The sequence below is a fragment of the Exserohilum turcica genome, assembly GCF_000359705.1.
Source record: "Exserohilum turcica Et28A unplaced genomic scaffold SETTUscaffold_12, whole genome shotgun sequence".
Lineage (NCBI taxonomy): Eukaryota > Fungi > Ascomycota > Dothideomycetes > Pleosporales > Pleosporaceae > Exserohilum > Exserohilum turcicum.
Window position 1 is genome coordinate 1293027 of NW_007359937.1, and position 24201 is coordinate 1317227.

At 54.2% G+C, this 24201-nt stretch overlaps 6 protein-coding genes across 6 annotated transcripts; 2 read left to right on the forward strand and 4 right to left on the reverse strand.

Annotated features, from left to right (window-relative positions):
* Nucleotides 1–802: 802 nt before the first annotated feature.
* SETTUDRAFT_26168 (uncharacterized protein) lies at nt 803–2313 on the reverse strand (the record flags this gene model as incomplete). The annotated part of the gene is made up of 2 exons (XM_008024229.1): nt 803–1324; nt 1375–2313. The coding sequence occupies 2 exons, from the start codon at nt 2311–2313 to the stop codon at nt 803–805; spliced, it is 1461 nt and encodes a 486-aa protein (XP_008022420.1).
* A 114-nt stretch (nt 2314–2427) lies between these two features.
* SETTUDRAFT_104461 (uncharacterized protein) lies at nt 2428–3739 on the forward strand (the record flags this gene model as incomplete). Its single annotated transcript, XM_008024562.1, has 2 exons — nt 2428–2628; nt 2702–3739. Coding segments are annotated over 2 exons (1239 nt in total), but the record flags the coding sequence as incomplete, so codon positions are not given.
* A 303-nt stretch (nt 3740–4042) lies between these two features.
* On the reverse strand, nt 4043–8059 carry SETTUDRAFT_175778 (uncharacterized protein; the record flags this gene model as incomplete). The annotated part of the gene is made up of 8 exons (XM_008024563.1): nt 4043–4497; nt 4547–4689; nt 4740–4898; nt 4945–5707; nt 5758–6023; nt 6080–6173; nt 6221–7938; nt 7991–8059. 8 exons carry the CDS (start codon nt 8057–8059, stop codon nt 4299–4301), a joined length of 3411 nt encoding a protein of 1136 aa, XP_008022754.1. The 3' UTR covers nt 4043–4298.
* Nucleotides 8060–8677: 618 nt separating this feature from the next.
* SETTUDRAFT_26171 (uncharacterized protein) lies at nt 8678–11469 on the reverse strand (the record flags this gene model as incomplete). Its single annotated transcript, XM_008024230.1, has 3 exons — nt 8678–8689; nt 8739–11292; nt 11357–11469. The coding sequence occupies 3 exons, from the start codon at nt 11467–11469 to the stop codon at nt 8678–8680; spliced, it is 2679 nt and encodes an 892-aa protein (XP_008022421.1).
* A 1091-nt stretch (nt 11470–12560) lies between these two features.
* On the reverse strand, nt 12561–13894 carry SETTUDRAFT_167585 (uncharacterized protein). The gene is made up of 4 exons (XM_008024564.1): nt 13712–13894; nt 13620–13659; nt 13255–13563; nt 12561–13201 (listed from the first exon to the last, which is right to left on the reverse strand). The coding sequence occupies exons 1-4, from the start codon at nt 13818–13820 to the stop codon at nt 12796–12798; spliced, it is 864 nt and encodes a 287-aa protein (XP_008022755.1). The 5' UTR covers nt 13821–13894; the 3' UTR covers nt 12561–12795.
* Nucleotides 13895–15373: 1479 nt separating this feature from the next.
* On the forward strand, nt 15374–24003 carry SETTUDRAFT_175781 (uncharacterized protein). The gene is made up of 7 exons (XM_008024565.1): nt 15374–15720; nt 15774–16280; nt 16363–17745; nt 17792–17828; nt 23193–23309; nt 23368–23730; nt 23785–24003. The coding sequence occupies exons 1-7, from the start codon at nt 15421–15423 to the stop codon at nt 23796–23798; spliced, it is 2721 nt and encodes a 906-aa protein (XP_008022756.1). The 5' UTR covers nt 15374–15420; the 3' UTR covers nt 23799–24003.
* Nucleotides 24004–24201: the final 198 nt, after the last annotated feature.

The window sequence follows — 24201 nt, forward strand, 5'->3', positions numbered from 1 at the left end:
AAGCTGCGTACGCCTACTCCTCCAGCTGCTGTCGCAGAGGCTGTCTGGCAGGCTCGTACCCCAAGCAACGTACGCGAGCTTGAAGCCCAATCAACGCTAATACGTGACCGGGTTCAGCGGCATAAGAGTTCATCACCAGCGTCAATTATTGCGGCAATTGGCCAGCTTAAGAAGGGGGCAGAGATAATGATGCTCTCGGCTGAGCTAATGCGCGATCGGCTCGCCAGCCTTAAGAGGGCTAATGAGGCAGCAACAAAGCGTAGGTAGCGTAAGAAAAAGCGGATACAGAAGCGAGGAGTACTTACAAAGGGAGCTGGAGAGGATCTACTCGCTCAGCGCGAGGCTGATCAGCAGATTGCTCATGAAGAGCGTCAGAGAGGAGAGCGATCAGGTGTTAGCCGCCAGGCTTTGGCGCGCTGTAGTAGGTGCAGAGAGACTGGCCATAACTCGCGTACGTGCAAGAAAGATACTCTAGGTACTGCTTAATCTATTATGTTAATATGTAGTAAAACAACTATATTGTGGTGGAACTACAGGCTTATAGAGGTGCGCAGGTTTGGTGGGGTGCGGCGCTCGCTTGCCTGCGGCGCTCGCTTGCCACATACGTTACTACATAAACGTGAAAAGGCACCCCGCCATAGCACGCCCCCATTCCAGATTCCAGGATACGAGACTGCCTATCATACAAACCAGTCAAGGATATCTACCGTATACGCCATCCGACACCATGCCCATCATGATTACAATGTCCATTAAATGCTTGCTGCAATAGTCAATACCCATATCGTTCGTCTCACCCTCATCATGGCCTGAGCACGCCATGCCGCCTTCTGAATGCCTCTACTCGTTCCTCATAAAAGAGGATTTCTCTGACCCTCAGCTTCGGCCCTTTCTGTGAATCTTGGATGAATGATTCGTCGTCGCTTTCGGCGTCTGCCTCGTCGCTGACATCGCTTTCCGTGTCGTCACTTCCGTTTGGTGCTGCGCCTTCGTCCATGCTGTCTTCATCGTCGTCCTCGGTGGCTTCGCTCTCATCGTCCGACAGCATGGGATCATGCGTGGCGTATGCAGAGCCACTGCCATCAGCATGCATACCGTCATGACGCAGGTCATAGTTTGATGGTCGGTTCTCCAGAATCTCGAAGCACTTGTTGGACAGGCCCATGTAGCAGAGCTCGATTTCCGGCCGCAAGTGCACAATGTCGAGAATCTGGTAGGCGAGCTCACGCGGATCGATGTTGCTGCCGTGGGCATGGTCGGCAATGAAGGGGATGTACAGGGAGCGGATGTGGGGGATGTACGGAAGACGCTGGAGGAAATGGTGCTGCTTTTTGTCAGTTGGGTGCCCTCAAGACGAGATGGAACGCAACATACCCAATCTTTGTAGTCGATGGACACGGCGAGTTCTCGCAGGCTGTTCATGCGGCCACTGGTTATGAAAGTCAGGATTTCCCGATTCAGCATCCATCGCCTCCATCTTGAGCTCGTGGTTGTGTGTCCATCGGGTCCCTTTTCTCCACTGTCAATCATCAATTTCTTCAGACTGGCTCGGTGCCTCTTCAATGGGCCTTTGTAGATGGCATCTACTGTTACCGTAGACGAATATGAGCGGCCCTCTTGGAGGAAGAGAACCTCTAGACTATTGGGCGCCAAGGTTTCCTTCAAGAAAGAGATGAGTGAGGGTGAGACTGTGTTAGTGTGAATGCGCTTCAAGTTCAGTTGGTATTCAGATCGCAGAGTATAGGAAGCCTTGTATGCTTTTGACGATGACGGCGAGCCCGGATAGGGGGGGCGAGGCGTGTATGCCCTTCTCAAAGTCTTCCACAGCTGCTCATGATTGCTACAGTGCAGGAGGGTTAGTGTGGATAGCATAGACCAGTCAAAAGCTCGACGCAGCACAGGGACAGAGAGGGGGACGCGTTCGAGTTCCAAAACTTCAAGTTTCAGCTTGCCTGTCAGCAGAGGCTCTGCCGCATGCTGAAGTGAGTCTTGTTCATGGGTGCTTTGCTCGTGTAGGGAATGCATCGGGTGAGACTTCAAGTTGGACTTGTCCGGATGTGCTGAATGCGGGGCTTGTTCCACACCAACAGGCTGGTTATCGAACACACTGACTCCTTCGGTCATGGACGAGTCATCCATCGGATTACCAAAGTGGTCGACATCTTGGTCGGCTTCGCGTTCATGCAAGGAGAGCGAAGCTATAGAAGGCAAAGGCTGTGATACAGTCGTTTTCATCGGCGTCGCTTCGACCGACCGCTCCGTAATCCCTGCAGCACCTGGTTTTTGCGAGAGCGGCTCTTCTGAATGGCGCATGTTGTGTATGCGCCCCACCAGAATGCCCAACACGCCCCCCAGTCTTTTCTCGCCTATGGAGCACGCTGCCGTTGATGTCGTGCTATAGTCCACCTGCTGCAGGCCTTCACCTTCCCATACAGTGACCCAGTCACGCTGCTGGCCGCCCAAGGACCGCCCGACGACGTGTGGGCACACACGCCCGCGCCCGCTGCCGTGAGCGCGACGCCCGAGCCCGCGCCCGCCACGCCGCCAAAGGGCAAAGAGAAGGCGGCCAAGGGCCCGCTGAGGCTGCTGGACCTGCCCGTCGACATCCTCAAGGAAATCATCCACCAGGTGAGTGTGGCCGCCGCCGCCGTCCGCCTGGCCCACGGCTGCGTCGACACCCGCTGACCCGCCGCCCCAACAGCTCCCGCACACAAACGACTTGACGTCGCTGTGCCTCTGCCACTCGGCCCTCCACCGCCTCACCATCCCGTGCATCTACTCGCGCTTCGACATTGTATGGCCCGACGAGAGCACCCACAACGAGCCGCGTGCCGGCGTCGACGCCCTCACGTACGGCCTGGCTACGCTGGTCATGGGCGACGACTGCTTCCCCCACCAGCACCGCTTGCGACTGCAGGGACAGACGCCCACGTCGCTGCTCAGGACCGCCGCCAACCCCTACCCCGTGCCCCAGCGCCGGTTCGGAAACTACTATGGCCAGTTCACCAAGAAATTCTCGCTGGGCAACGGGCCGCAGGCATGGGTCCAGGAGTACATGATCACGAAAGAGGGGGGCAAGATGCTGGGCACTCTGGTTGCGCTGGCCATTGCGCGCATGGTAAATCTCGAGACGTTTGTGTGGGACATGCCCACAGGCGTGCTCCGTGATGTTTGGCTGGCACTGTCGAGCCTTGCACACCGGAGCGACGGCGAAGAGTGCCGTCTCGACCGCCTGTGGATCCGATGGCATGACAACACCATCGACGCACCCGTCCCTCCGCCCGCACCGCCAATGATCCTCAACAACCAGACCCTGCCTCCGCCTCCGAACACGGTGCACCCGAGCGGCCTCGGCACCGTCCAGGCGCCTGTTGTCGTAGTCCCGCCATATGCACCCGCCAGCCTGTCTGCGCTGGATCGAGTCGAACATCCCACCTTCTCCGTGATTCCCGCACTCAAGAGTCTGAGCGTCCTGGATATCGACGAGCTGCCGTACCTGGACGAGATGAGCATCCTGATCGCCAGGTCCCAGGCGAAGCTTCGCGAACTCCGCATCGGCATTGCGGCTCATGCGCAGCAGCTGCGCGTCGTCCAGCGAGGGCGAAAACGAGCGGGCAAAGTCAGCGTCGTCGGGCTGGGGCGATGCGGGCGTGGGCGTGGGCGTGGCGGGCAGGAGCGGGGAGTCGGCCATGGTTGCAGAGAGAGGAGAGGCCAGCACTGCCCGGCGGCGGAGGGTTGAGGGCCAGGCGCGAGAACAGCACGGCAATGCTGCTCGTGCATGTGCATGGGATGTGCGCGGCCGCGAAGAGTTGCGAGGTTGTCATCGGCTGCCAATCGACGTGGGCGGCCAAGAGACCCTGGCCCATCCCGGTGCACATCGACATCGACATCCACATCCGCCTTGCCCACGCCCGTTTCCTGCGCAACCGCCGCCCACGCCCACGCCCACGCCTCACTTGGTTTCACGCCCGCCCCGTGGCGCACACGCCGCCCCCGCTGCCGCCTCGGGCACCGTGGCAGCCAAAAAGAAAAGCAAGCGGGCTACGCGCATGTTGCTGCTACCGGTCGAGCTCCTTGCAGCGCCAAGTGGGTACCGCGACCGGTCACCACCAACCATGCTGCATACAAACACCACGATATCAAAATAGAACCGCCCAACGCCCTTTCGAGTGGGTATAGCCATCCACAAACTCCGTGTCCAAGACAGCCCCTCAGCTGATACACACGCCCCACGGCCATGTCCGCCAGCAAAACCACGCCATCCCCGCCAACATGCACACACGTCCGTCCCTCACCACTCACCCCCGCCGGACATTCAACGCCGTCTGGCCTCGCTCCGGATCCGTCATCTTGATGATCTTGACGTCCGACGTCTGGCTGACGCTGCTCATCGACTGCGGAGTAATGAAGATGAACTGCCGCCCAATCGAGCGCCGCGCCGCTTGAATGATCATGTGCATGCTCCGCTCGCGATTCACGCTGTCCATGAACACATCGCTATGCCTGGTTAGTCGCCACAGCACAACACACCCCCGGCCCAACTTACAATTCGTCCAAACACCGGATCGGAGAGCCCATCGCGTCCCACAGCGACAGCAGCAGACACACGGTCGAGTACGACTTCTCGCCTCCCGACAGCGTCTTTGTCTGCCTACCATCTCCGCTCCGCTCCATAATGTCCGGTTGGACCTTGCAACACAATTAGCAATGCACCACACACCAAGCGCCCGTCAACTTACGTGAATGTCGAGCAGTCCCTTTTGATGGTCGATACTCAACGTGCCTCTGAATTTGCGCTCGCTCAGCAGATAGTTGAACGTGACGCGTGCCCGCACCGAGATGCCCGATCTGAATTGCTTCCATCGATTGCGCCGGTTGTTAAGCGTCGTAATCAGTTGCTGCTACAGGTCAGCTGCGCCCATCGCCATACACAGCTCAACTTACGTTGCGCAACTCCTTGATGTTATCAAACTCCTGCATTGCGTCTTTGTGCATCCTCTTCGCTTCATTCGCCGCTCGCAGCAGCTCATCTTGCGACCCACCTAGATCCTTTTCCGATTCCTTTCTGGTCGCCTCCAGCCTTGCCAACATCTGGCTGAGCATATCAGAGCTCTTTCCAGCCGGAACAGGCACCCGCTCCGGACAAACCCCCCTGGCACCCTCAATCACTTCTTCCAGTTCTCTCCGTAACTCTTCTGCGTTGGCTTCCCATTCGAGCCTGACTGCTCTGGCCTTGGCAACCCTGGCAATAGCATCGTTCTTCTCCTTGAGCTCGTCCTCGCGCGTGCTCTGCAATTTACGCACCGTAGATCGCGCTTTCTCCAGTCGGAATTTGAGCTCTTCGACAGACCTCTGCGCTTCCTCCATCTTGCACTTGTTGTTTTGATTCTCCTCGTTCAGCTGGTGCTTGCGCAACTGCAAGTCCTCGAAAAGGCCCTCCAGACGTTGGTACTCCTCCTTCGCATTGTCCAGCATTTCTCTCGCCACCTCAATGGCCGAGGCGTCAGGCGTGGCCTCGCTCAGCTCGCCCTCAAGCCGATCCAAGTTGTCCGTCGCATGCTGCAGTGCAACTTTGAGTGCCTTTTTCTCCCGCTCATGGTCACGTTCGCGCGTCTTACAAGCATTGACCTGCTCTTGCACTTGTCTTGCTGTTTCTTCAACCGTTTGCAGTTCTCGCATAACTGAACCCAGACGAGCTCGCTCCTCGCTGAAGCATCAGTTAGTAAGACATTCGCAAAAGCTAACAGCAGCACTTACCGAATCTGCGCATCTTGGTCGACTTGCATACGCAGATTTCCCATGTATTCGTCAATGGGACTGTTGTTGACTCCCCCATTAGGACTAAAACTAATCACTCGGCCCTTTCGATTGTCACCGTCTGCGAATGTAAAGCACATCTTGACGTTCCGTGGACGCGATCGGGGATCCATAAACTTGTACGCTTCGGCCATGCTTTCTATCAGTATGGTTTGCTCTATTGATTGGTTGATGATGAGCTGATTTCTGACAAGGTCATTGTCAATCTAGAGGCTGGTGAGCCTATATCTTCGGTTGCAATGCTTGTGCAAGTTGCTCTTACTGTCAATACTCTCATCCAAGTTAGGAGGTCTCGGGCCGGTTCATTATTCTCGGTATTAATGCGAGTCCGGTTGCCAATGTATATAGGCGCATGCCTGAGAGTGTTAGCTTGCTCTGCAAAACTCCCAAGGGGACTACGCACCAGCCGGCTCTGTTCATCAATGTGGACAGAGTACTTTGATCCTGCTTGCTAGTGACGACAAAGCCGTTGAGCATTTGACCAAATTGCTTTTCCAAGATACGTCCCCACTTGGAGTTCAGTAATTTAACGTGATGGCCGATAGGCCCTACTGGTGGCTCGCGAAATCTGCGTTCCGACTGGATCGCACTGAGTAAAACCTTGAGTTTTCCGGCGTTTGCGTACGCGTCTATCCAGTTACTCTGACCTCCCTCTAGATTAGAGATGACGCCTCGGATACGCGCCGCATCTTCGCGCGCCTTGTCAACTTTTTGGCGGGCAATTGACTGCTCCTTCATCGCTGCCTCAAGCTGGGCCTGCAGTTGTGGGCGAGTAGTGTCATGACCTGTGTACGTCTCTCTAGCTCTGTCGCACTGGAACTTGGCCTCGTCACGCTCACGGATCTTCTCGGCATATAGTCCGTTGTCTGCTTCAGCCTGGCGTTGCTGGTGCTGCTCTATCTGTGTTTCGTATTTCTTCATCTCCAACTTCTTCGCTGACATTTCGCTTCGCGCTTGCCGTTCGTCAGATTGTAGTTGCTTGAGTTTCCCCTTGACATCATCAAATTTTGCCTTTGCCTCGTCTGCAAGTTGACTCGCAGGCTCCATCTCAGCTGTGATATCAGTCACCTTTTGCTTGGCGGCCTCGTGGGCCTCGTCAGCCCGCTCATAGCGTTCTGCTGCCTCGTCTGCCTTGCCCTGCCGTTCGAGGATCTTGGCTTCGGTTTCTTCGACCCCGGCCATTGCATCCGCAACCTCCTTCTCTTTTTCTTCGACGTGAGCCCATGCAGCTTGTCCCGCAATAATCACTTCCTTGGCTCGTAAAGACTCAAGGTGCTGAGCTCGGCGGGCCTTCTTTTCGAGCTCCTCCATCTGGCGTCTTAGTACAATCAGATCAGTCTCCTTGACATCTGATTTTGCATTCATTACCTCCAAAGACTGCTCGATTTGCTGGTAGTCTCTGTTCAAGTTCTCTAGCTGCGTGCCCTGAAGAAAGAATTTGTATTTGTCCTTTGGGGTCGAATGGTTGAGGAACTGCCTTGCCATGTCCTGCGTTAAGACATTCATTGGATTGTCGATCTGCATTGAGAAGGCATCCAGGATGTCCTCAAGCTCGGCTTTCTTATTCGTAACAAGCTTGCCGTTCTTGTCCTTGAGCTTAAATCCTGACGTTCCGGATCTGTTGAAGTGTCGCTCGACAATGATCGAGTCGCCATACTGTGCGGGCTTGTATGCAAGAGGTCCTTGGTTCTTGATCTTGACGGTAACAGATGCGTAGTCCTTGCCTTCTTTAATCAAGCTCTTGAGATTCTGTGCGCGGTTCGTTGCTGTGGCCTTTCCACCCAGACATATTGTAAGGGCAGTCAACACGGCACTCTTGCCGCTACCGTTGTGCCCTATGATGAAGTTGATGAGCGGCCCCAGCGTCACTGTCAAGTGCTCGTGGCACATGAAGTTGATGCATTGGATCTCTTCAATGATGCCCGAGTCGGTCGCGATATTTTGCCGGTTGGCAGTCTCCCGGCGTTCCTTCTGCACCTGTTGTGTGGCCCATATTTCTTGGGCGTTCCGTGCTTGTTCGTCTTCTTGGTCAGAAGCGTCGCTGTCGCTCGCCGCATCGGATCGTTCGTCATCTGAAGATCCTGCGCTACTCTCAGGCTCAGATTGGCGGGGTCGCTTGTTCTGCAATCATATGAGCTAAGTCTTCGGTCGCACACGGGAACAGTCAACCTACGCGACTGTCGCGGGCTAAGCCGCTCGAATTGACGCCGTTCGTAGGGGCCCGGGGGCGCTTCGCAGACATGGCTGCAGCGGATACTGCATCCGCTGTAGTCGTACAGAAGGGGTTTGATCTTGGTGGCGGGCAAGGTCGGAGGCTCGTCGAGGATTGCGGGTGAGGTGACGCAGAACGCGCTCCTTCCCCACCGTAGCGTTGGGGGACCGCGCTAGTGCCCGCGCAGTACATGGGCAGATTCACATCCCATTTCACATCTCACTTCACGTTGGGGCACACAAGTCTGTTTGATATAGGCTAATATTCCGGGACCAAAAATACTAATGTGGCAGTGATAGCAACAGTTTTAACGCTGTGACGAGAAGCCACATCAAAGGGGGATATCTGGTTAGAACAGGCTTTGTAAGATCACGTGACAGCGCGTTCGAGCGCGTATCTTTGGATTACGCAATGGAAGCCGTTACACATGTCAAACTCTGATCAAACCACAACCCCAGCGGCACACTTATGCTCGTAGGTATTTGGGTATATTTTAAACTCGTATATTTGGGTACCTCGACTCCAAAGGGTTGAAGAAGCTCAAGAAGTGTAAATGGGAGCCCAGCCTGTGGCCGGTTCCTACTATGCAATACAAAACAACCCGCTATGCAAGAGTCGCTCAACAGAGCCATGCTAATGCCACTAGTTCTACATCAGGACCTAATTTTCTGTCAGCATATCATCATCAACAAAGTTGGCCTGAACTTACGCAATCGCCCTCCTTGGGCGCTTGTCCAATCCCCATTTCATCAAACGTCTTCGGTCCCTTTCCTGGTCCCTGAGCAGCCGAAGGTGCAGGTTTACTGGGAGGCGTCGGCGTGGCCGGCTTGCTTCCAGGCCCCGGGGATGGCTTGGAAGGCAGTTGTTGTTGTTGTTGCTGCTGCTGCTGCTGCTGTGGTTGTGGTGGTGGCTGCTGTGGCTGCTGCTGCAACGCTTGCACTCTATTAGGGTTCGACATGTTATCATACCCACCGGTTCGGCCAGCTGACCCAGGTCGTGAAGATGTCCTACTCTCCTGACCTGGCTGAACTGTGGAAGGTCGGGTGTGTTGACGAGTCTCAAGGGGCGCGACATAGCCGATATCCGGTAACGTGGGCGCTTTCTTAAGCGGGGCTCCTGGCTGCTTCTGCAGCTTGTTTCGCCCATCTGGCGCACTGTATCCAATATCTGGGGGCTGTGTTGTTGATGGACGGTTCTGCATCTCTGGACGCTGAGCGCTGGGCCCTCCGGGTTGCCTGTAGGCCCCCGGTCCCCCTGGCAGTCCACCCCGACCACCGATAGGAACACGCCCTCGCCCTGACCCCATATTGTCCACACTGGTGTGAGGCCGCAATGGTATTGGTCCCATGTCAGATCCAGGGCCCGGCCGTGGGCTACCGCGGCCGTAAGGGTCATTTGCTGGATAAATGTTGGGGTTGATATTGAAAGCAGATGATGAAGTGGGTCGGGCGCTGGCAGCCCTCAATTCCGGCGCAAATCCACCAGCCATGGTTGGGCGTTGCGGGCTCAGCCGTGGAGGGCCATTGTCCATAGGGTAGGGTGCTGCCGTGGACGGACGGTCGTAGGGTGCCGACATGGGCAGGTTTGAGATGATAGGCGGCTGGTCAGAGACGGGATACGGTGTTGTGGTGTCGCCCCGAGGTGGGAGTCGGCCGCCCACGGGGGTAGCAGGCGAGGCATCTGAACCGTAATCAGAGGGGCTTACATCGCTGATAGACGGCAGGATAGCAGGGCCTTTTTGGAACCTTTCTGGCCGCTGCCCTCGCATAGAGCCGTGTTTTGACTTGATCATGTTGATTGCCACATTCTCATGGTCCCTCTTTGACAGTGTCCGCGACAGCTTGGAAATGCTCTCTATACGTCCAGTCGCGTCTTTGTTCCCATTCTTCTCGGCTTTTGCGTACCATTCGAGAGCTTTGTCGAGATTGACTGGCACATTCATACCAATCTCATGGAAATAGCCCATGGCAAACTCTGCAGTGGCGAGGCCTGCAGCCGCAGCTCGTTGCGCGTATTGGAACGCCAGCTCTTCGTTCTTGTTGAACTCGCCTTCATGTCCGCAAAGGAACCACTTGCTGATGGCCATGTCTGCTTCAGGCTCGCCTTGCCTGGACGCAAGCGCGTTGTAGTGCAGCGATAACGTGGGATTGAACTCACAACCCAAGCTGCAGAGCTCGTAGGCTGATCCCATCTTGAGCTGGGCCTTTGCAAATCCGAGGTATGCGGCCTTTTCAATGTTTTGTCGCGCACCCCTCTCGTCATAGGGTAGAAAGGTTTCGGGAACACTGATCTGCGGAAGTTCGCGTGCTTGAAGCATGCCCAAAACGTAGGCGCCCTGGGGAGCATTCTCGTCTGCAGTAGCAGCAGCCTGTCTGATGAGCTGGATGCCCCTTGCAAAATCCTGAGGCTGTCCATGCTGCCCGAGGAGCGTCATCATACCAAGACGGTAGTTGGAGGCCGAGTCGCCCTGCTCCGCACCAGCTTTGTAGTTTTGCAGAGCCTTGATAGGATCGTTTGCCTGCTCAAACTGCATGCCCATTCGATACTCTGCTCGGGCATACCCCTTTGCTGCCGCACGAGAGTAGCATCGAAACGCCTCCTTCTTGTCTGCGCGCATACCAAACTTTCCAAACTCCAACCACATGCCCCGCATAAAGGTCGCCTTTGGATGGCCCTGGTCTGCCAGAAACGTGACGACGTTCATTGCGTCGACGCGCAGCTGGTGCTCGACCTGGGGCGTCACCGGCCTCGCCCCCTGAATCTCCGAAATGCGCTGTTCATGCAACTGTGCAGCGTCTACGTATTGCAGCGCATCTTGTGCCCAAGCCAGCTGCATCTCGGGGTCATTGGAGTTGAGGACGGGCAGACGTGCATTTTCCAGGACGGCTTCCTTTTCGTCGTCGGACGGCGGCACGTTGGGCGGTCTGTTCGGGAGCTTGGGGAAGGGCGAGAAGTTGGGGGCATCGTTGTTCTGGGCGAATTGGTTGTAGTCGTGCGACGACTGCTGCTGCTGTACAGGCTGGGGCTGCACGTTTGGCGGCTGGCGAAAGGCAGCAGAGATGCTCCCGTGGCGGGATGGCCATTGGTCGTTGTGGGCGGGCAGCTCGCTGGTGTAGGTTGGCTGCCGCGGGAGCATGTGCGGCTGCGACTGGTTGTAGCCCTGGGTTGGTGACATGGCGCCGTTTGTGCCTCGGGGACCGTTGGCCTCCAACTCCAGATGAGCAATGTTTTCCTGCATGTTCTCCGGGACTTCGGGCATGATCCTGCCGCCAAACCTACGTCAGCCGCAATTTTAGGGCGTGCATGTAGCGATGGGCTAGAACGAACCGCTGAGGCGCAGGCGAGATGAGTTCAGGCGCAGGCGCCGGCATATAATAGTCATCGATGCCTCCGGGCACAAAGGTTGCCCCTAGCTGGGGTTGCCCTTGGTGATAGCTCATGATGGCGATGGATTGTCAGGCCCTATCGACACACTGCACAAGCGTGCGTGCAATGTTAGCGCGAGCCCTCGGCGACGGTGTTGCCATGAATGCAGGTGTCCGCCTCCCACACGCCCTCCCGAGATGGGGGCCCGGAGGCCATGGTGCATGCCGAGCGACGCGTGGAGCACGAAATGAACGTACCTTTGACGTTGGTGGGGTACGTGCCTGAATCGCTATCGCTAAGCGCGCCCTTGCCGGCTACCCTTGGCGGTTGTATGGGGATCGTACACGAGGGAGCGGGCGATGTTGCGTGGCCGTGTGTGTGTATGTATGTGAGTATGTATGTATGTACGTGTATGGCTGGCTGGCTGGCGGCGAGCCGCGGGGGAGCGCAGCGCTGGCGGCGGGCACGAGCACGAGTGCAGGCGGGTCGGGGGCGGAGGTCGAGAGAGGCGGGGTGTCTATGGGGCATGCGAGGACGAGAGCGGGAGTGGGAGAGAAGGAGCGCGGCGCGGAGCGAGGTGGAAGTGGAAGCAGAAGAGCTGCGTGCCGCTGAAACAGGCGTCGATCGGGGCTTCTGGTATATCCCGGCCAGTGAAGTCGCTTGACGTCAAGTTCAGGTGAGTGTCATGAGTCTTGCACCACCGCGCGCGCTTCGACAGTCAGTCCGTCACACCGGCACGAGCACGAGCAAGCAGAGAGAGACGCTGGGGAGCGATCTGCGCACGTCACCCATGTCGTGCACCCCATCCTCCATCTATTATGTACTAAGTATGTATGGATTAAAGTATCAGTCGTCGGATGCGCCTCGCGTCTCGAGCTTGGTGCGCGCATTGGGGCCCGCTGCTGCGCCATTCCATGCCCCCCATGCCCCCCGAGGCTGTGCATTATCACTATAATAGTGTTTTGGTTTCGGGCCACCCCTTTTGGTGGGGTTGGCACGGCGTCTTGGGCATCCAGCGTCGCCGCCTTCGGGTCTAGCGGCATATTATTATCCAAGGTTTTTTTTAGGGAGATGAAGGGTTACGTGTAAGTATGTCCATATGTGCCGGCGCGGCGCGGGCTTGCGTGGCTGCGTGTCCTCGTCTTCTTACTCACCATCACGCAAGAGACGCTCGGGCGGCCGCATCATCGTCACACACACCAACATGGGGACACGATGCTGACCGTGGGAATCGTGCGTTGAAATTTCGTGGCAAAGGGAAGAACTACTTGCTGCAAACTGTAGCTACTGCAAGTCGGAGAGGCACCTATCCTGAAGACTACCAAGCAGTTGCAAAGCATCCGAAATGGCAGGTATACAAGGCCAGATAATCAGCCGGCTGCGAGACGTCGATGCCCCGCTTAGTGTACCATGACATCTGCGCCATGCTGTTGCTGTTGCTGTTGTGCGGCGCCCCCGGGCTGTTGTTGCGCGGCCGGCTTGTCGCCGCTGGCAGCGCTTGGCTCAGCATCGTCCATGTCCATGTCGTCGTCTCCGCCCTCTTCGCCCTCCTCCTCTTCGTCGTCTTCTGAATCTTCAATGTCAATCTCCTCGCTGCCAGCCTCGGACTCGGCGTCGTCGTCGTTAGCGGGGCCGGCCGTGTCCTCGCCACCTGCCATGGCGGCATCGTCTCCCTCTGCGGCGGCGCCCTCGCCTTCGATGTCTTCTTCTTCCTCTTCCTCGATGCCGTACTGGTCTCCGTCGGCCGTGAGGTCGGCCTCTGGCTGCTCGGGGGGAAACTCGGGCGGTGCAGACTCTTCAGAGTCCCTGATCCAGTTAGCGGCATACAAAGTGGCATCTATGCAAGGGGCGCAACATACCACTTGATGGCAAAGCGGGTAACGCGAGGCTTCTCTGCAAGAATCTGCCTCTGCACCTTCTCAATGACGGGCTTGGTGGGCGGGTCCAGGGCGAGCGCCTCATCTGTGTACTCGTTGTTCACGTAGTAGCCGACGCGGACAAACTCGCGCTCATCGTAGCTGCAGCTGAGCAGGATGACTGTGACGCCAATGATTTCGCTGTTTGGGATGCGCGATAGGTCCGGAGGGTCGGCGCGGAACTGGAACTTGTTGACGCCAACTGGGAGGGGCCCGACGAGAACTGAGTCTAGCTCCTGGTCATACTCGTTGCTGGTGCCCGTTAGACGCAGTTACGATGGGGTGAGGGGGGGTTTGAGGCGACTCACGAGGTCGCGGAGCCGACATAGGTCAATTTCCACTCGAGGTCTACAATTGTCAGCGTGTGTGCGTGGCGGGCACTGGCAGCGAGTGCACTCACCCTTTTGCAGCTGCTCGAGGCACTCGAATGTGATTTCAAACTCGTAGGGCTCGTCAAAGCGCGCGGGGTTGTTCTTAACCTCGACGCCGAGAAGCGACACGACAGACATGATTGAGGCTGTACGGGGTGGACGGGGAGGGGCGAGAGGAGAATGGATGGGGGAGGGCGGTGGAATTGGAGGGCGTCGAGTGGGTGGGTGGGTGGTTGAGGTGGGAGTGGGTGTGGGTGGGGAGGCCGCCAAAGAGGCAACAATGCAAAGTGTTTGTTGTGGAAGCGGTGAGGACGTGCGTTAGAGAAATCGCGGCGGCAACCATCACTGGCTCCAGAGAGCCCCGTCGCGGGTCGCGTTGACGGGAAACGTGACCAGGCGTTTCGCGTTTCGCGTTCTGGGTGTCACCGTCACCATCGCCGGCATTGTCATCGTCATTTTCATCATCATCATCATCATCGTCACCGCAAACGGCTCTCTGCACGAGCACGAGCACAAGACGAATTGCGCCCTGCATCCAACGCATGCTACTCATGCCGGGTCACACCCCGCCCACGCGCACATCCGCGTACGTGTACACAGCTAGCGACATTAAGGTTCAGTCAATCGGCATTAGCTTTGCGAGCCTCAGGAACACCGCATTCAAGGCCCAACCCAGTGCCTGGCGCAACGGTAGCCAGGAACCAGCATGTATGACGCCTCTTGCAATCGGTCCGGATCGAATGACAGCACCAGAGCCATGCGTTTGCCCAGTAAGGTTCGTGTTCGCTAAAAGTAAAAGGTCAGCGGACCTCAGGGCAACCCCCCCTCGATGCCCAAGGTGCACATGGCAGCAGAGTGGTTTTTGGCGGCTCTGAGTAGCAGAGTCATTGGTGCAGCCTAGGATGCAGTGTCGCCAAAGATCGCCTGCCGATGGACAAAGAAGAGCTTGGCAAAGATAACTAACTCGAGCCAGCGACGCTGACAAAGACGATCTTACTAGTAGTAGTAGCAGCTCGTCCATGTTGCGCGGGAGAGCCGGGGTGGGGCGGCTGACGGCCCTTCTATCATGTCGCAAGGGAGCAGCCGACGCAGACTACATACAGAGCCTGTTCCTATCGCAGGAAAATCCCAGAATCCCAAAAGGGGAAAGGGTCGAGAGGTACACGTCTCCGCCGATGCGTTCCAGACAATCCTCTCCTCAGCCTACCCAAACATCGAGCCCGAGAGCTCAGCTCGCCCAAGTACCCCCCAACATCTACCTTGCGACGTTCAGCTTCTCGAGAACAACTCTTCCAGGGCCGTCAGGAAGACGAAAGGATCCGGTAGCTAATGTACGTAACCGTCGCTTCCCGCTTAGTCTATTCCTTCGCGCATCGCTAACCCCCAGCTCAGCATCTGCATCTTACGCCCGTAAGAGATCGAGCCTCGTGGTACGGGGGTTGCAGCTGCACCTCACCCCATCATGTCCAGCGCGCCTGTGCCAAGCCAGGAGGGGGCCCAGCGGCCTAGTCAGACACCCACGTCTGGTCCAGCTGAGCGAAAGACGCACCAACCCCAACCACGTGTTCGTCGTCGGAACCGACTCATCACTTCATGTCTTGAGTGTCGAAGAAGAAAACTAAAATGTGACAAAGGCCATCCATGCACACATTGCACCAAAAACGCTCGATCATGTGTCTTTATCGCCCAAGCGTTGGACTCGGATGCCCAGGCAAAGCTCGCCGAGCTCAAGGAGCAGATGGGCATGCTCGAGAGAAGCCTCGAAGAAGGCGTCGCTCGCAAGGCACAGTCCAGCACCACGAGTCCATTTGAGTTGACCGGACTGAGCACACTCCCTGGCCAGAATCACCAGAGTGATCAGGAAGACGATGAAGAGATCAAGAACCTTCGACCGACAGGTTTGGTCACTGAAGATGCCGCCTACTATGAACCCGAAGACGATACGAACGACGATATGGTCGATCTCGGCTTCCGCATGGGCAAGGTACGAATCACAGAACGTATTGGGGGCCTCGTACGCCCACGATTCTCGGATGAGGTAAGTCTGCAAAGTGCTACATCGGTCATCTATAATGACATTCTTTTTCTTAGTTGGCCCAGACGCTGAAGCAACTGCCCAACCACGAGTCTCACCCTAGGCCAAATATCGAGGAAGATCCGGCTGTCTGGTTAGCACCAACCCAAGACTATGTCGCGCCATCTTCGAATTTCGTACTGGCTTCTGGGGTCGACAATGTGTCGCTCGCGTCTTACTTACCCGCACGCTTTGTCGTCGACAAACTGATCGCCCATTATTGGATTGCTGTGCATGCCATTTCTCGGGTCGTGCATCGTCCTTCGTTCGAGAGACAGTATCAGAATTTCTGGATCAGGGTCAACATGGGAATGGAGCCCCGCCCTTCATTCCAGGCCGTTCTCTTTGCAGCTCTGTTAGGCTCTGTCGTCTCTATGAAGGATGAAAGAGTGAGTGCTGAGTTTCGTGTCGACAAACAAACGTTGGTGAACAGCTTCCGCGAGGGGACCGAGGCAGCTCTCGCCAAAGCAAACTTTCTGCGCACCACAAAGCTGGAAACAGTCCAGGCTTTTGTCATGTATCTGGTATGCCCGCCCATTTGCATTTCGCTATGAGCAAGTGCTGCAAGTACTACAAGACGTCCCACTTCTAACTTGCCGATCTCAGATTCCCTTGTGCCGCAATGAAGTGTCCCGTGCCCATTCTGCACTCACAGGATCATTGATACGACTTGCTGAATGCATGGGGCTCCATCGCGACCCTACTGCGTACAGCACTTCTCCCATCGAATGCCAGGTACGGCGCCTCGTGTGGTACCAGATCTGCTTCCTGGATCTTCGTACTTGTGACGCCGTGGGCCCCCGGCCGCAGATCCATCTTGACGACTACGACACGCGCTTTCCTCTTAACGTCGATGATGATGACCTGGACCGGGCCGAACGAGGTGACCGCAGCGTAGATGTTAGCAAAGACTCCAATCGGTTTACGGACATGACCATAAGCCGTATGCGCTTTGAAGCCTACGAGATGCATCGTTTTCTCTGGAGTGAAAGACCAAAACTGGACCGGAAACGCACAGGCGACAAGAGCGGAGTCACCATCACCTCTATCCTATCAAGAGTCCAGTCGTTTCAAGCAGCCATGGAAAAGAAATACCTCCCAATGCTCAACAAGCTGGAGCCGCTGCATGTCCTGGCTTCAGAACTTCACGGGATCGTCTCAAATAGGCTCTACGTTTCCATATTGCAAAAGTACATAGCGAGTGCTCGCAACAAGATGCCTGAGCGCTTGCGTCAGCTTATTATGAGTGCTGCGACAATGATTCTGGAACACGGAATGGCAATTGAACAGCATCCCATCTTATCCTCATGGTCATGGATTGTTGGTGCTCTCCATCAGCACCATTCTGCGCTTCTCCTTGTCAACGAAGTTTGTGTATCCAATCCAGACCCGGCTACGGAACAGCGGATTTGGAGATGCTTGGACTACTCTTTCAACCTTCCTCCTGAACTTTCCAACGATGAAAAGAGGAGAATAGTCTTAGAGGATCTGGTCGGTAAATCGAAGATATATTCCGAAATCAAGAGAGTCCGCGCCCCAACAAATATGTTAGCAGCAGTGCCAGCGCTAGAGTCGGGATCACAAGCTCAACAAGAAGACAGGCACCGACAGAAAAGTGTGCCAACCCCTATGGCCAACACGGGACCTGTTCCACATGGTCTGGGCGGGAGACCGACCCCACAACAACTTGCACCTTCACCACATCAATCGACTTTGCAACATGGGTCGACGCTGGGTGCTAGGATAGCCCAGTTTCCGGGTGCTATCCCGACCGTGGAGTGGGGCACTATCGACCTTCCAGCATCACTTCCAGTTTCACATCCATCAACCTACAGTGACTTTCGTCTCACAACTCCTGCCCAAAGATATGCGTCTGTAGCAGAACATGGCGCCAGCAGCAATGCCAGTAGCCCGAATTCTGCAGTATACGGCATGACGCCCGGATCAACTGGCAGCAACTCCATGGACGCCATCAACGATATTGATTGGGTAAGTGCCTCGTACCGCTGTCGATGCTCTATGCTGACAAAAACAGAACGATGTTGAGAGAATGTTTGGTAGTGCAGAGACAGGCGCAGGCAATATGCTCATCCCGCCCTTTACTTTTCCGCAGTTTTCCGGTTCAGACCTGCGATGGCCCGAGCAAGATGGCATGCAATAACGCCAATATGATTGACGATATACGATAAAGCCAATTTCACTAGCCACCTTTCTAGCTTGCGTAGGCAATACGCTGTTGCATAATAATGACATGTTACTCTATAAATACTCGCAATTCATCTTTGCCGTTGTATTTATTAGAGTGATATCCGAATTCGATTCGCGAAAAAAAAGAAAAATACCTAAATACTTAGAATGCAGTCCATTCGCATCATTTGGCAATATCCGAAACTCCCTCCTGTATATGCATCAACACCGCACCTTTCAAGTTCATCAGATCCTGCACGTAGCACATCTGTTCTGTTCCAACCTCCAAACCCACTTTTTCGTCTTGTACTGTCATACTCTCCTAGCGAAAACTCAACGCACCTCAGTTTCTAACTCTGCCATACCTATGATTACGCACTGCAGCTAAGGGCCGCGATATCCATAGCTCAAGCTAGCCTTTCCCTCGGTGCCTCGTTCCTAAAAACTAACAATCCCATCTTGAGGGTTACAACTCTCCCATATAGTGTTGTCATGTTTCGTTTCCCACTGACACTTTGATTCTTCGTTTCTTGTGTCGGCTTTACAGATAGCTGCACTTGACATGCGTACGTTGTTACCGGAGCCGTGAAAGACTAAGTAGCACTATTGTTCTCGTTTTGGGTTGATGTTGAGGTAGGTAAGAGGCTTTATGTGGGAACTGGGTACGGATTTAAAAGCGTGATTGCGCGTGTTTTCATCGGCTTCATCTGAGAGCAGATTAGGGGACGATTGACATGTGCTATTCAGTAGGTTTTTGAGCTGGAGCTGTACTTGGTACGGATGCGGTTGATGTAAGTTGTCTTACTTTCTGTGTTGTATGTTACACTCGTAACGACTGACTTTGCGCCTGCGGGCCACGGCGATGCTGAGAATGATGTTGAGCATGTTGGAAAGAGTGACTTTGCTTCCATATGTTGGTGATAATTGACTTTCAGAAGACGCTATCTTGAATAACATGGGGTTCGATGAGTAAGGTAGAGGAAGAAATTGGATGCAAAAATGGGTACTGTACGATGAAGAATGAAACATGTACGACTCCATAAAGACTACGCGTACAGATTGGTGATCTTGCGATTTAATCATATATAGAGCTTAGGCTATCTGGGATATGGCACTTTTAGGTGTTGTACGATTTAAGTTATTATCCGCGAGAAGAGGTAAGCCGCTACGAAGAGATGACAGCGAATTACAGAAGATACATTCATTGGAACATTCCTAGTACTAAATAGTGCTAGCCTGGCTCAGGCATGTTACAAATCAGTAAGCTGGATTTGAGTACTAACTAGGTGCTGCGAGACGTTGTGTGCACTTGTATCATACCATGGAGGATTGCTGAATTGTGAGCACCGACCAAGAATACTTACCAAGACAGAATCTTGGAACACCATGGCCCAGACGCACAATTTCTACACATTTGCCTCATACGTATTCACGAGGCAAGAAATTGTCAAATAATTTCTTGGCTTTCAAGATATGACGTTTAGGGTATGTCTTTCTGTCCACATGCTGGAGCAAACACCAGCGGGAGTGCGGTTTAAAGCGAGCCAAATCGATCACATCTAACGATGAAAACCCCCACTAACGGAGTTGCACTATGTTACCGATGCTTCATTGATACCGTGATAATATGGAATTAACGAACACAGAGATCGTGATTTAAACAAGATCGCATGCGCAACGTCGAAAAATCAGGCAAGTCACTCTGCATGGGGACATTGGCGTTAGTCAGAATGACGATGCCAATCAACTCACGCCAAGCATGTGGGATTCACAATTCACATGATAAAGTATCCCATTATATGCCACTCTCACTTATGCTATTACCTACTCTAATTTATTTTATCCCTTCTTCTTTTTGACATCGGACACCCCTATTTCCCATGTAGACCCTAATACCTATTCGCCGAGAGAATTGGACCGATAGCACCTGGAGCTTACGCAATCACTCGCCATGCCGGATGTAAACACAAGCGATTTCCATGTTGTTTGCGGTGTCGTGGGAGTTTTTGCAGTATGCTTTTCTCTCGTCTCTTACCTGATAAAAGAGCGTCTTTTCATTTCCGAGTCTCGTAAGTATTCCGAGACATTGGCTGCTGCCCCATATCCCCCCCCCTTTTTTTTTCTTACTTATCGTCGATTGTGTCTGCGTTACTGGCTCGTGAGCCGTAAAACAAAGTCATTGCCCTGTTGGTGGGCATCGTAGCAGGACCGCGCGTAACTAATTTCCTACGGCCCGAGCGTTGGGCTGCCGGCGACCAACAGCTTCGCACCGCTACGCTAGACTTTACAAGGCTGGTTCTTACTATCCAGTTTATACTTACCGGTGTGCAGCTGCCAGCTCGGTTTCTCAAGCATGCTCGGCGACCTGTTGTAGCTATCCTTAGCTTGGGCATGTTGGGCATGTGGGTCATAAGCAGCTTCCTGGTCTGGGCTATCTGCGTGGTAGACAATGAGAGGATGCCATTTCTGCATGCTCTGACCATTGGGGCTTGCATAGCCCCTACGGATCCTGTTCTCGCTGTAACTGTGATCAAGGGGCGATGGGCCGAGAATCATGTTTCTCCTGCTCTGGCACAGCTGATTCAAGCAGAGAGTGGAGCGAATGATGGCCTAGGTTATCCCTTTCTCTTCTTCGCTCTCTACCTTATTCGCTATGTTGGAGGTAACGGAGAATACACTGAGTCAGGGGCTGGCAGTGCAGGTACAGCGATGGGCATGTTCTTTGGCGAGACCATTGGCTTCGTCGTGTTGCTGAGCGTCGCCTGGGGCCTGGTGCTGGGCTATGCAGCGCGACGTGCACTGAGGTTTGCCAATGCATTGAGATACGTCGACAAAGAATCCTGTTATGCTTTCAGTGTCATCCTGGTGCTGCTTTTCATCGGCACCTGCGGCATGGTAGGCAGCGATGATATCCTCGCAGCTTTTATAGCCGGCAACGTCTTGACGTGGGACGACTGGTTTCGCCAGAAATCCGAGGGCGATAGCTTTGACCCAACCATTGACATGCTGCTGAACTGGGCCATCTTCATCTACTTTGGCGCTGTGTGTCCCTGGCCACGATTCGCACCATCCATCCATGGTGAGGGAGACCTGGGCATCGGTCCACTTCCGCTGTGGCGACTCATATGCCTTGCTATCGCGATCCTGGGTCTAAGGAGGTTGCCTGTGGTACTAGCACTGTGGAAAGCGAGATTGCTGAGGGGAAATGTGGAAACATTGAAGCAGGCGCTGTTCATGGGGTGGTTCGGTCCGATTGGTGTCAGTTCCATCTTCTACCTGCATGTCACGCTCGAGTATCTCGAAGAGCATGTTACTACTAGTGCCGAAGGACGCTTACGGGGAGATGTGGAAGTACTGTATGAGCTAGTTCAGGTTTGTGTTTGGTTTGCCATGGTTAGCAGCGTCGTAAGTTTCACTCTTCGTCTCTTGTCACTTGCCCCTCTTCGTTTCTCTCTCTCCCTCTCTCCAAGAAGGAATGTCAACCGACATTTGGCTGATCTACCGTTTCAGATTGTGCATGGCCTCTCCATATTTTCATGGCGAATCAACTGGTGGTTTGCGCATCACACCAAGCTCGGCGAGTCAGTGGTAAATAAACACGTTTTCCATATACGAGACGCTTGGCGGAATGAGGTCGATTACGTTAAGCGGGTTCGTGAGATATCACGGCTGGAAGAGGGAGAGAGGAATAGGTGGCTGGAGGACAACCGCGAGCCTATGAGGCCGGAGCCTACGTTTCGTCGCATCAAGCTTGGTTCTTGAGGATATGCAGACGGTTACGAAAGTTAGGAGGTTGTACGTTCGGGACTCTCTGGCTCGTTTCGAATGTATAGACAGTGATCATGTTATGTAATCATATCTACGTCACCAGCATTGATCATAACTCACATGCGAGATTCAAAAAATGGTTAATATCTCTACAGGTCACCATGGTATCAATAGCAAAGTCTCTGCTTAGCCCAGTTTGAGTAGCTATTGAGTTGCCATTTCAAGCGTATCATGAGAAAAACTAAATGCTAAATTAAATCCCCATATCACACAACCAGTTGTGAGGTACAAGCATAGACAGGCAGTAAACCCCTTTGTACCACTGCGGTCTCTTACGACACCTCATATACATACTCATCCAACCTTTCTGAAGAGTCGACCATCATGTATCGCAGAAGGCGGCAGCAGCCATGTAAGTCTCGAAAGGTTGATTACAGGCTCCGAGACTGTAGGTATAGCCTCTTTTGGCTTATTCTCAGTACCTTGCTCTGGCGCTTCATGCATAGTTGTAGGTGTCGTCTCCGTCCTGCTTTCTTGTCCACCTTTGTCATCCCCATTTTGTGACTTATCTCCATCATTGGGGTCATTTTCTACCACCAGAAAATTGACAGGATGATACGGCGGAAACATCGCGTGGTGTGCCCTTTCGCAGCATCTTCGTATATGGTTATGATGGGGTCGTAGAACCATGATTGTAAATGGTAGGTATAGGCGAGATTGAGCGCTTCAGTGGTATGAAGGACAAGAGAGTAGAAATGCCGGTATTCTGAGTAAATGAGAAGTCTATGGTCGACTGATTGATGACCGTGATAGTGAAGTGTCATGACTGCGTGGCATGGTGTTGTGGGCAACAGGTATTCACAGCCGTTTGGCGCCGAGAAGATTCACATCCGTGATTTGAGCTAGCAACCATGAACAGAGGAAGTACACAGTCATGGAAGGATAGCATGTCACTCATTGAACTTGAAGAGAATGCTCGTGCTCCTGCAACATGGTAGAACGCGGTTTTGTATTGCTCGCTGCCCTAGCAAGGCCAACATATTACAGGTATTACACCTACTCCAACTCAATACGTCTGGAAATTTCCTTTATTGGTTAATCCCACTTTGTAGATGGTGAAGCAGGCCCCGAGTGGTGCAGTGCAGATGCGTGGCAATGCGGCTATCGCCTATTAGGCCAAGCTCCGCCAAGGCTCGCTTGTCTTTGCTGGACCACCAATATTGTCGTCCCCCACCACGACATTTCAGACTTTCACGAACTTCCCCCAAAATCTACGGCAGTCATTCTTTACAACCAGAACCGATTGACTACCTCAAGCACTAGCCATGCGTGAGTATCATCCTTCTGGTCGGCTTTAAACAAGATGCTCGGAGACTCTGTGTGGACAGGACGCTCAATTGAGGGCGCGCCTGGCCACGAGAGAATTCGCCTTGTTTAGCAGCCAGGCTTCCCTCCAACGCCATGCGCTTACATACCCAAAGCTCCCAAGATCGATCCCTCCGAGGTTAAGGTTATCCACCTCCGTGCGACGGGTGGTGAAATCGGTGCCTCGTCCGCGCTCGCTCCCAAGATCGGTCCTCTCGGTCTCTCGCCCAAGAGTATGTGTCAAATGCTGCGCACGCGCATTGCCGGAAGAGAAGGCTAACAAAGACACAGAGGTCGGTGAAGATATCGCCAAGGCCACTGGTGACTGGAAGGGTCTCCGCGTTACCGTCAAGTTGACCATCCAAAACCGTCAAGCCGCCGTCTCCGTCGTTCCCTCGGCCTCTTCCCTCGTCATCAAGGCCCTCAAGGAGCCTCCCCGAGACCGCAAGAAGGAGAAGAACATCAAGCACACCAAGAGCATTCCTCTAGATGAGATTATCAACATTGCCCGCACCATGCGCTTCAAGTCCATGGCCAAGGACCTGAAGGGTACCGTTCTTGAGATTCTCGGCACTGCCTTCAGCACTGGCTGCAAGGTTGACGGTCGCAGCCCCAAGGATGTTTCCGACGACGTCAGGGCTGGCGAGATTGAGAGTAAGTTTGACAAGGCGCATATTTTTGGAGACATGATTAGCTAACACGGCGCAGTTCCCGAGGAGTAAGCGTTTGCACAGTGTGCGCGACGATTACGATGAATGATATATGCCATAGAGGGTGCTACATAGCTGAATGAGGATCATGTCTCAACCTCGAGGTTCACGCCGTGGAACCGGGGAAGTTTGCGCAGCTACGGCGTTTGGGCTGTTTGATACCACACTACAAAAGTGACTCTGGCATACGACAATGATAAAAATAAGTCTTGTCGTTCCTCAATTGGTTTTTCTGTGCAGACTGTGATTTGTGCTCATGCGCTAAAACTTCAGCAAGGTAGACGTAGCTTGAGCACATTCGAAGTGTGGCGGGCGGTTGAATGGCGACTAATACGCATATGCATGTGTAATTCGAGGCGAATTAGCAATGGGTATCAGGTAATAGTGTAGCGGTGAGTGTGTCCCGCTGGCGTTG

Excerpts from the sequence above, each read along its gene's own strand:
- SETTUDRAFT_167585 (XM_008024564.1), bottom strand. The coding sequence starts at position 13,820 with ATGTCTGTCGTGTCGCTTCTCGGCGTCGAGGTTAAGAACAACCCCGCG. Across the intron at positions 13,660-13,711 it reads CCTCGAGCAGCTGCAAAAGG|ACCTCGAGTGGAAATTGACC; the intron begins GTGAGTGCACTC and ends TGACAATTGTAG. Across the intron at positions 13,202-13,254 it reads ACCCGCTTTGCCATCAAGTG|GGACTCTGAAGAGTCTGCAC; the intron begins GTATGTTGCGCC and ends TAACTGGATCAG.
- SETTUDRAFT_175781 (XM_008024565.1), top strand. The coding sequence starts at position 15,421 with ATGGGCATGCTCGAGAGAAGCCTCGAAGAAGGCGTCGCTCGCAAGGCA. Across the intron at positions 16,281-16,362 it reads AGGCTTTTGTCATGTATCTG|ATTCCCTTGTGCCGCAATGA; the intron begins GTATGCCCGCCC and ends TGCCGATCTCAG. Across the intron at positions 23,310-23,367 it reads TCTCGGTCTCTCGCCCAAGA|AGGTCGGTGAAGATATCGCC; the intron begins GTATGTGTCAAA and ends ACAAAGACACAG.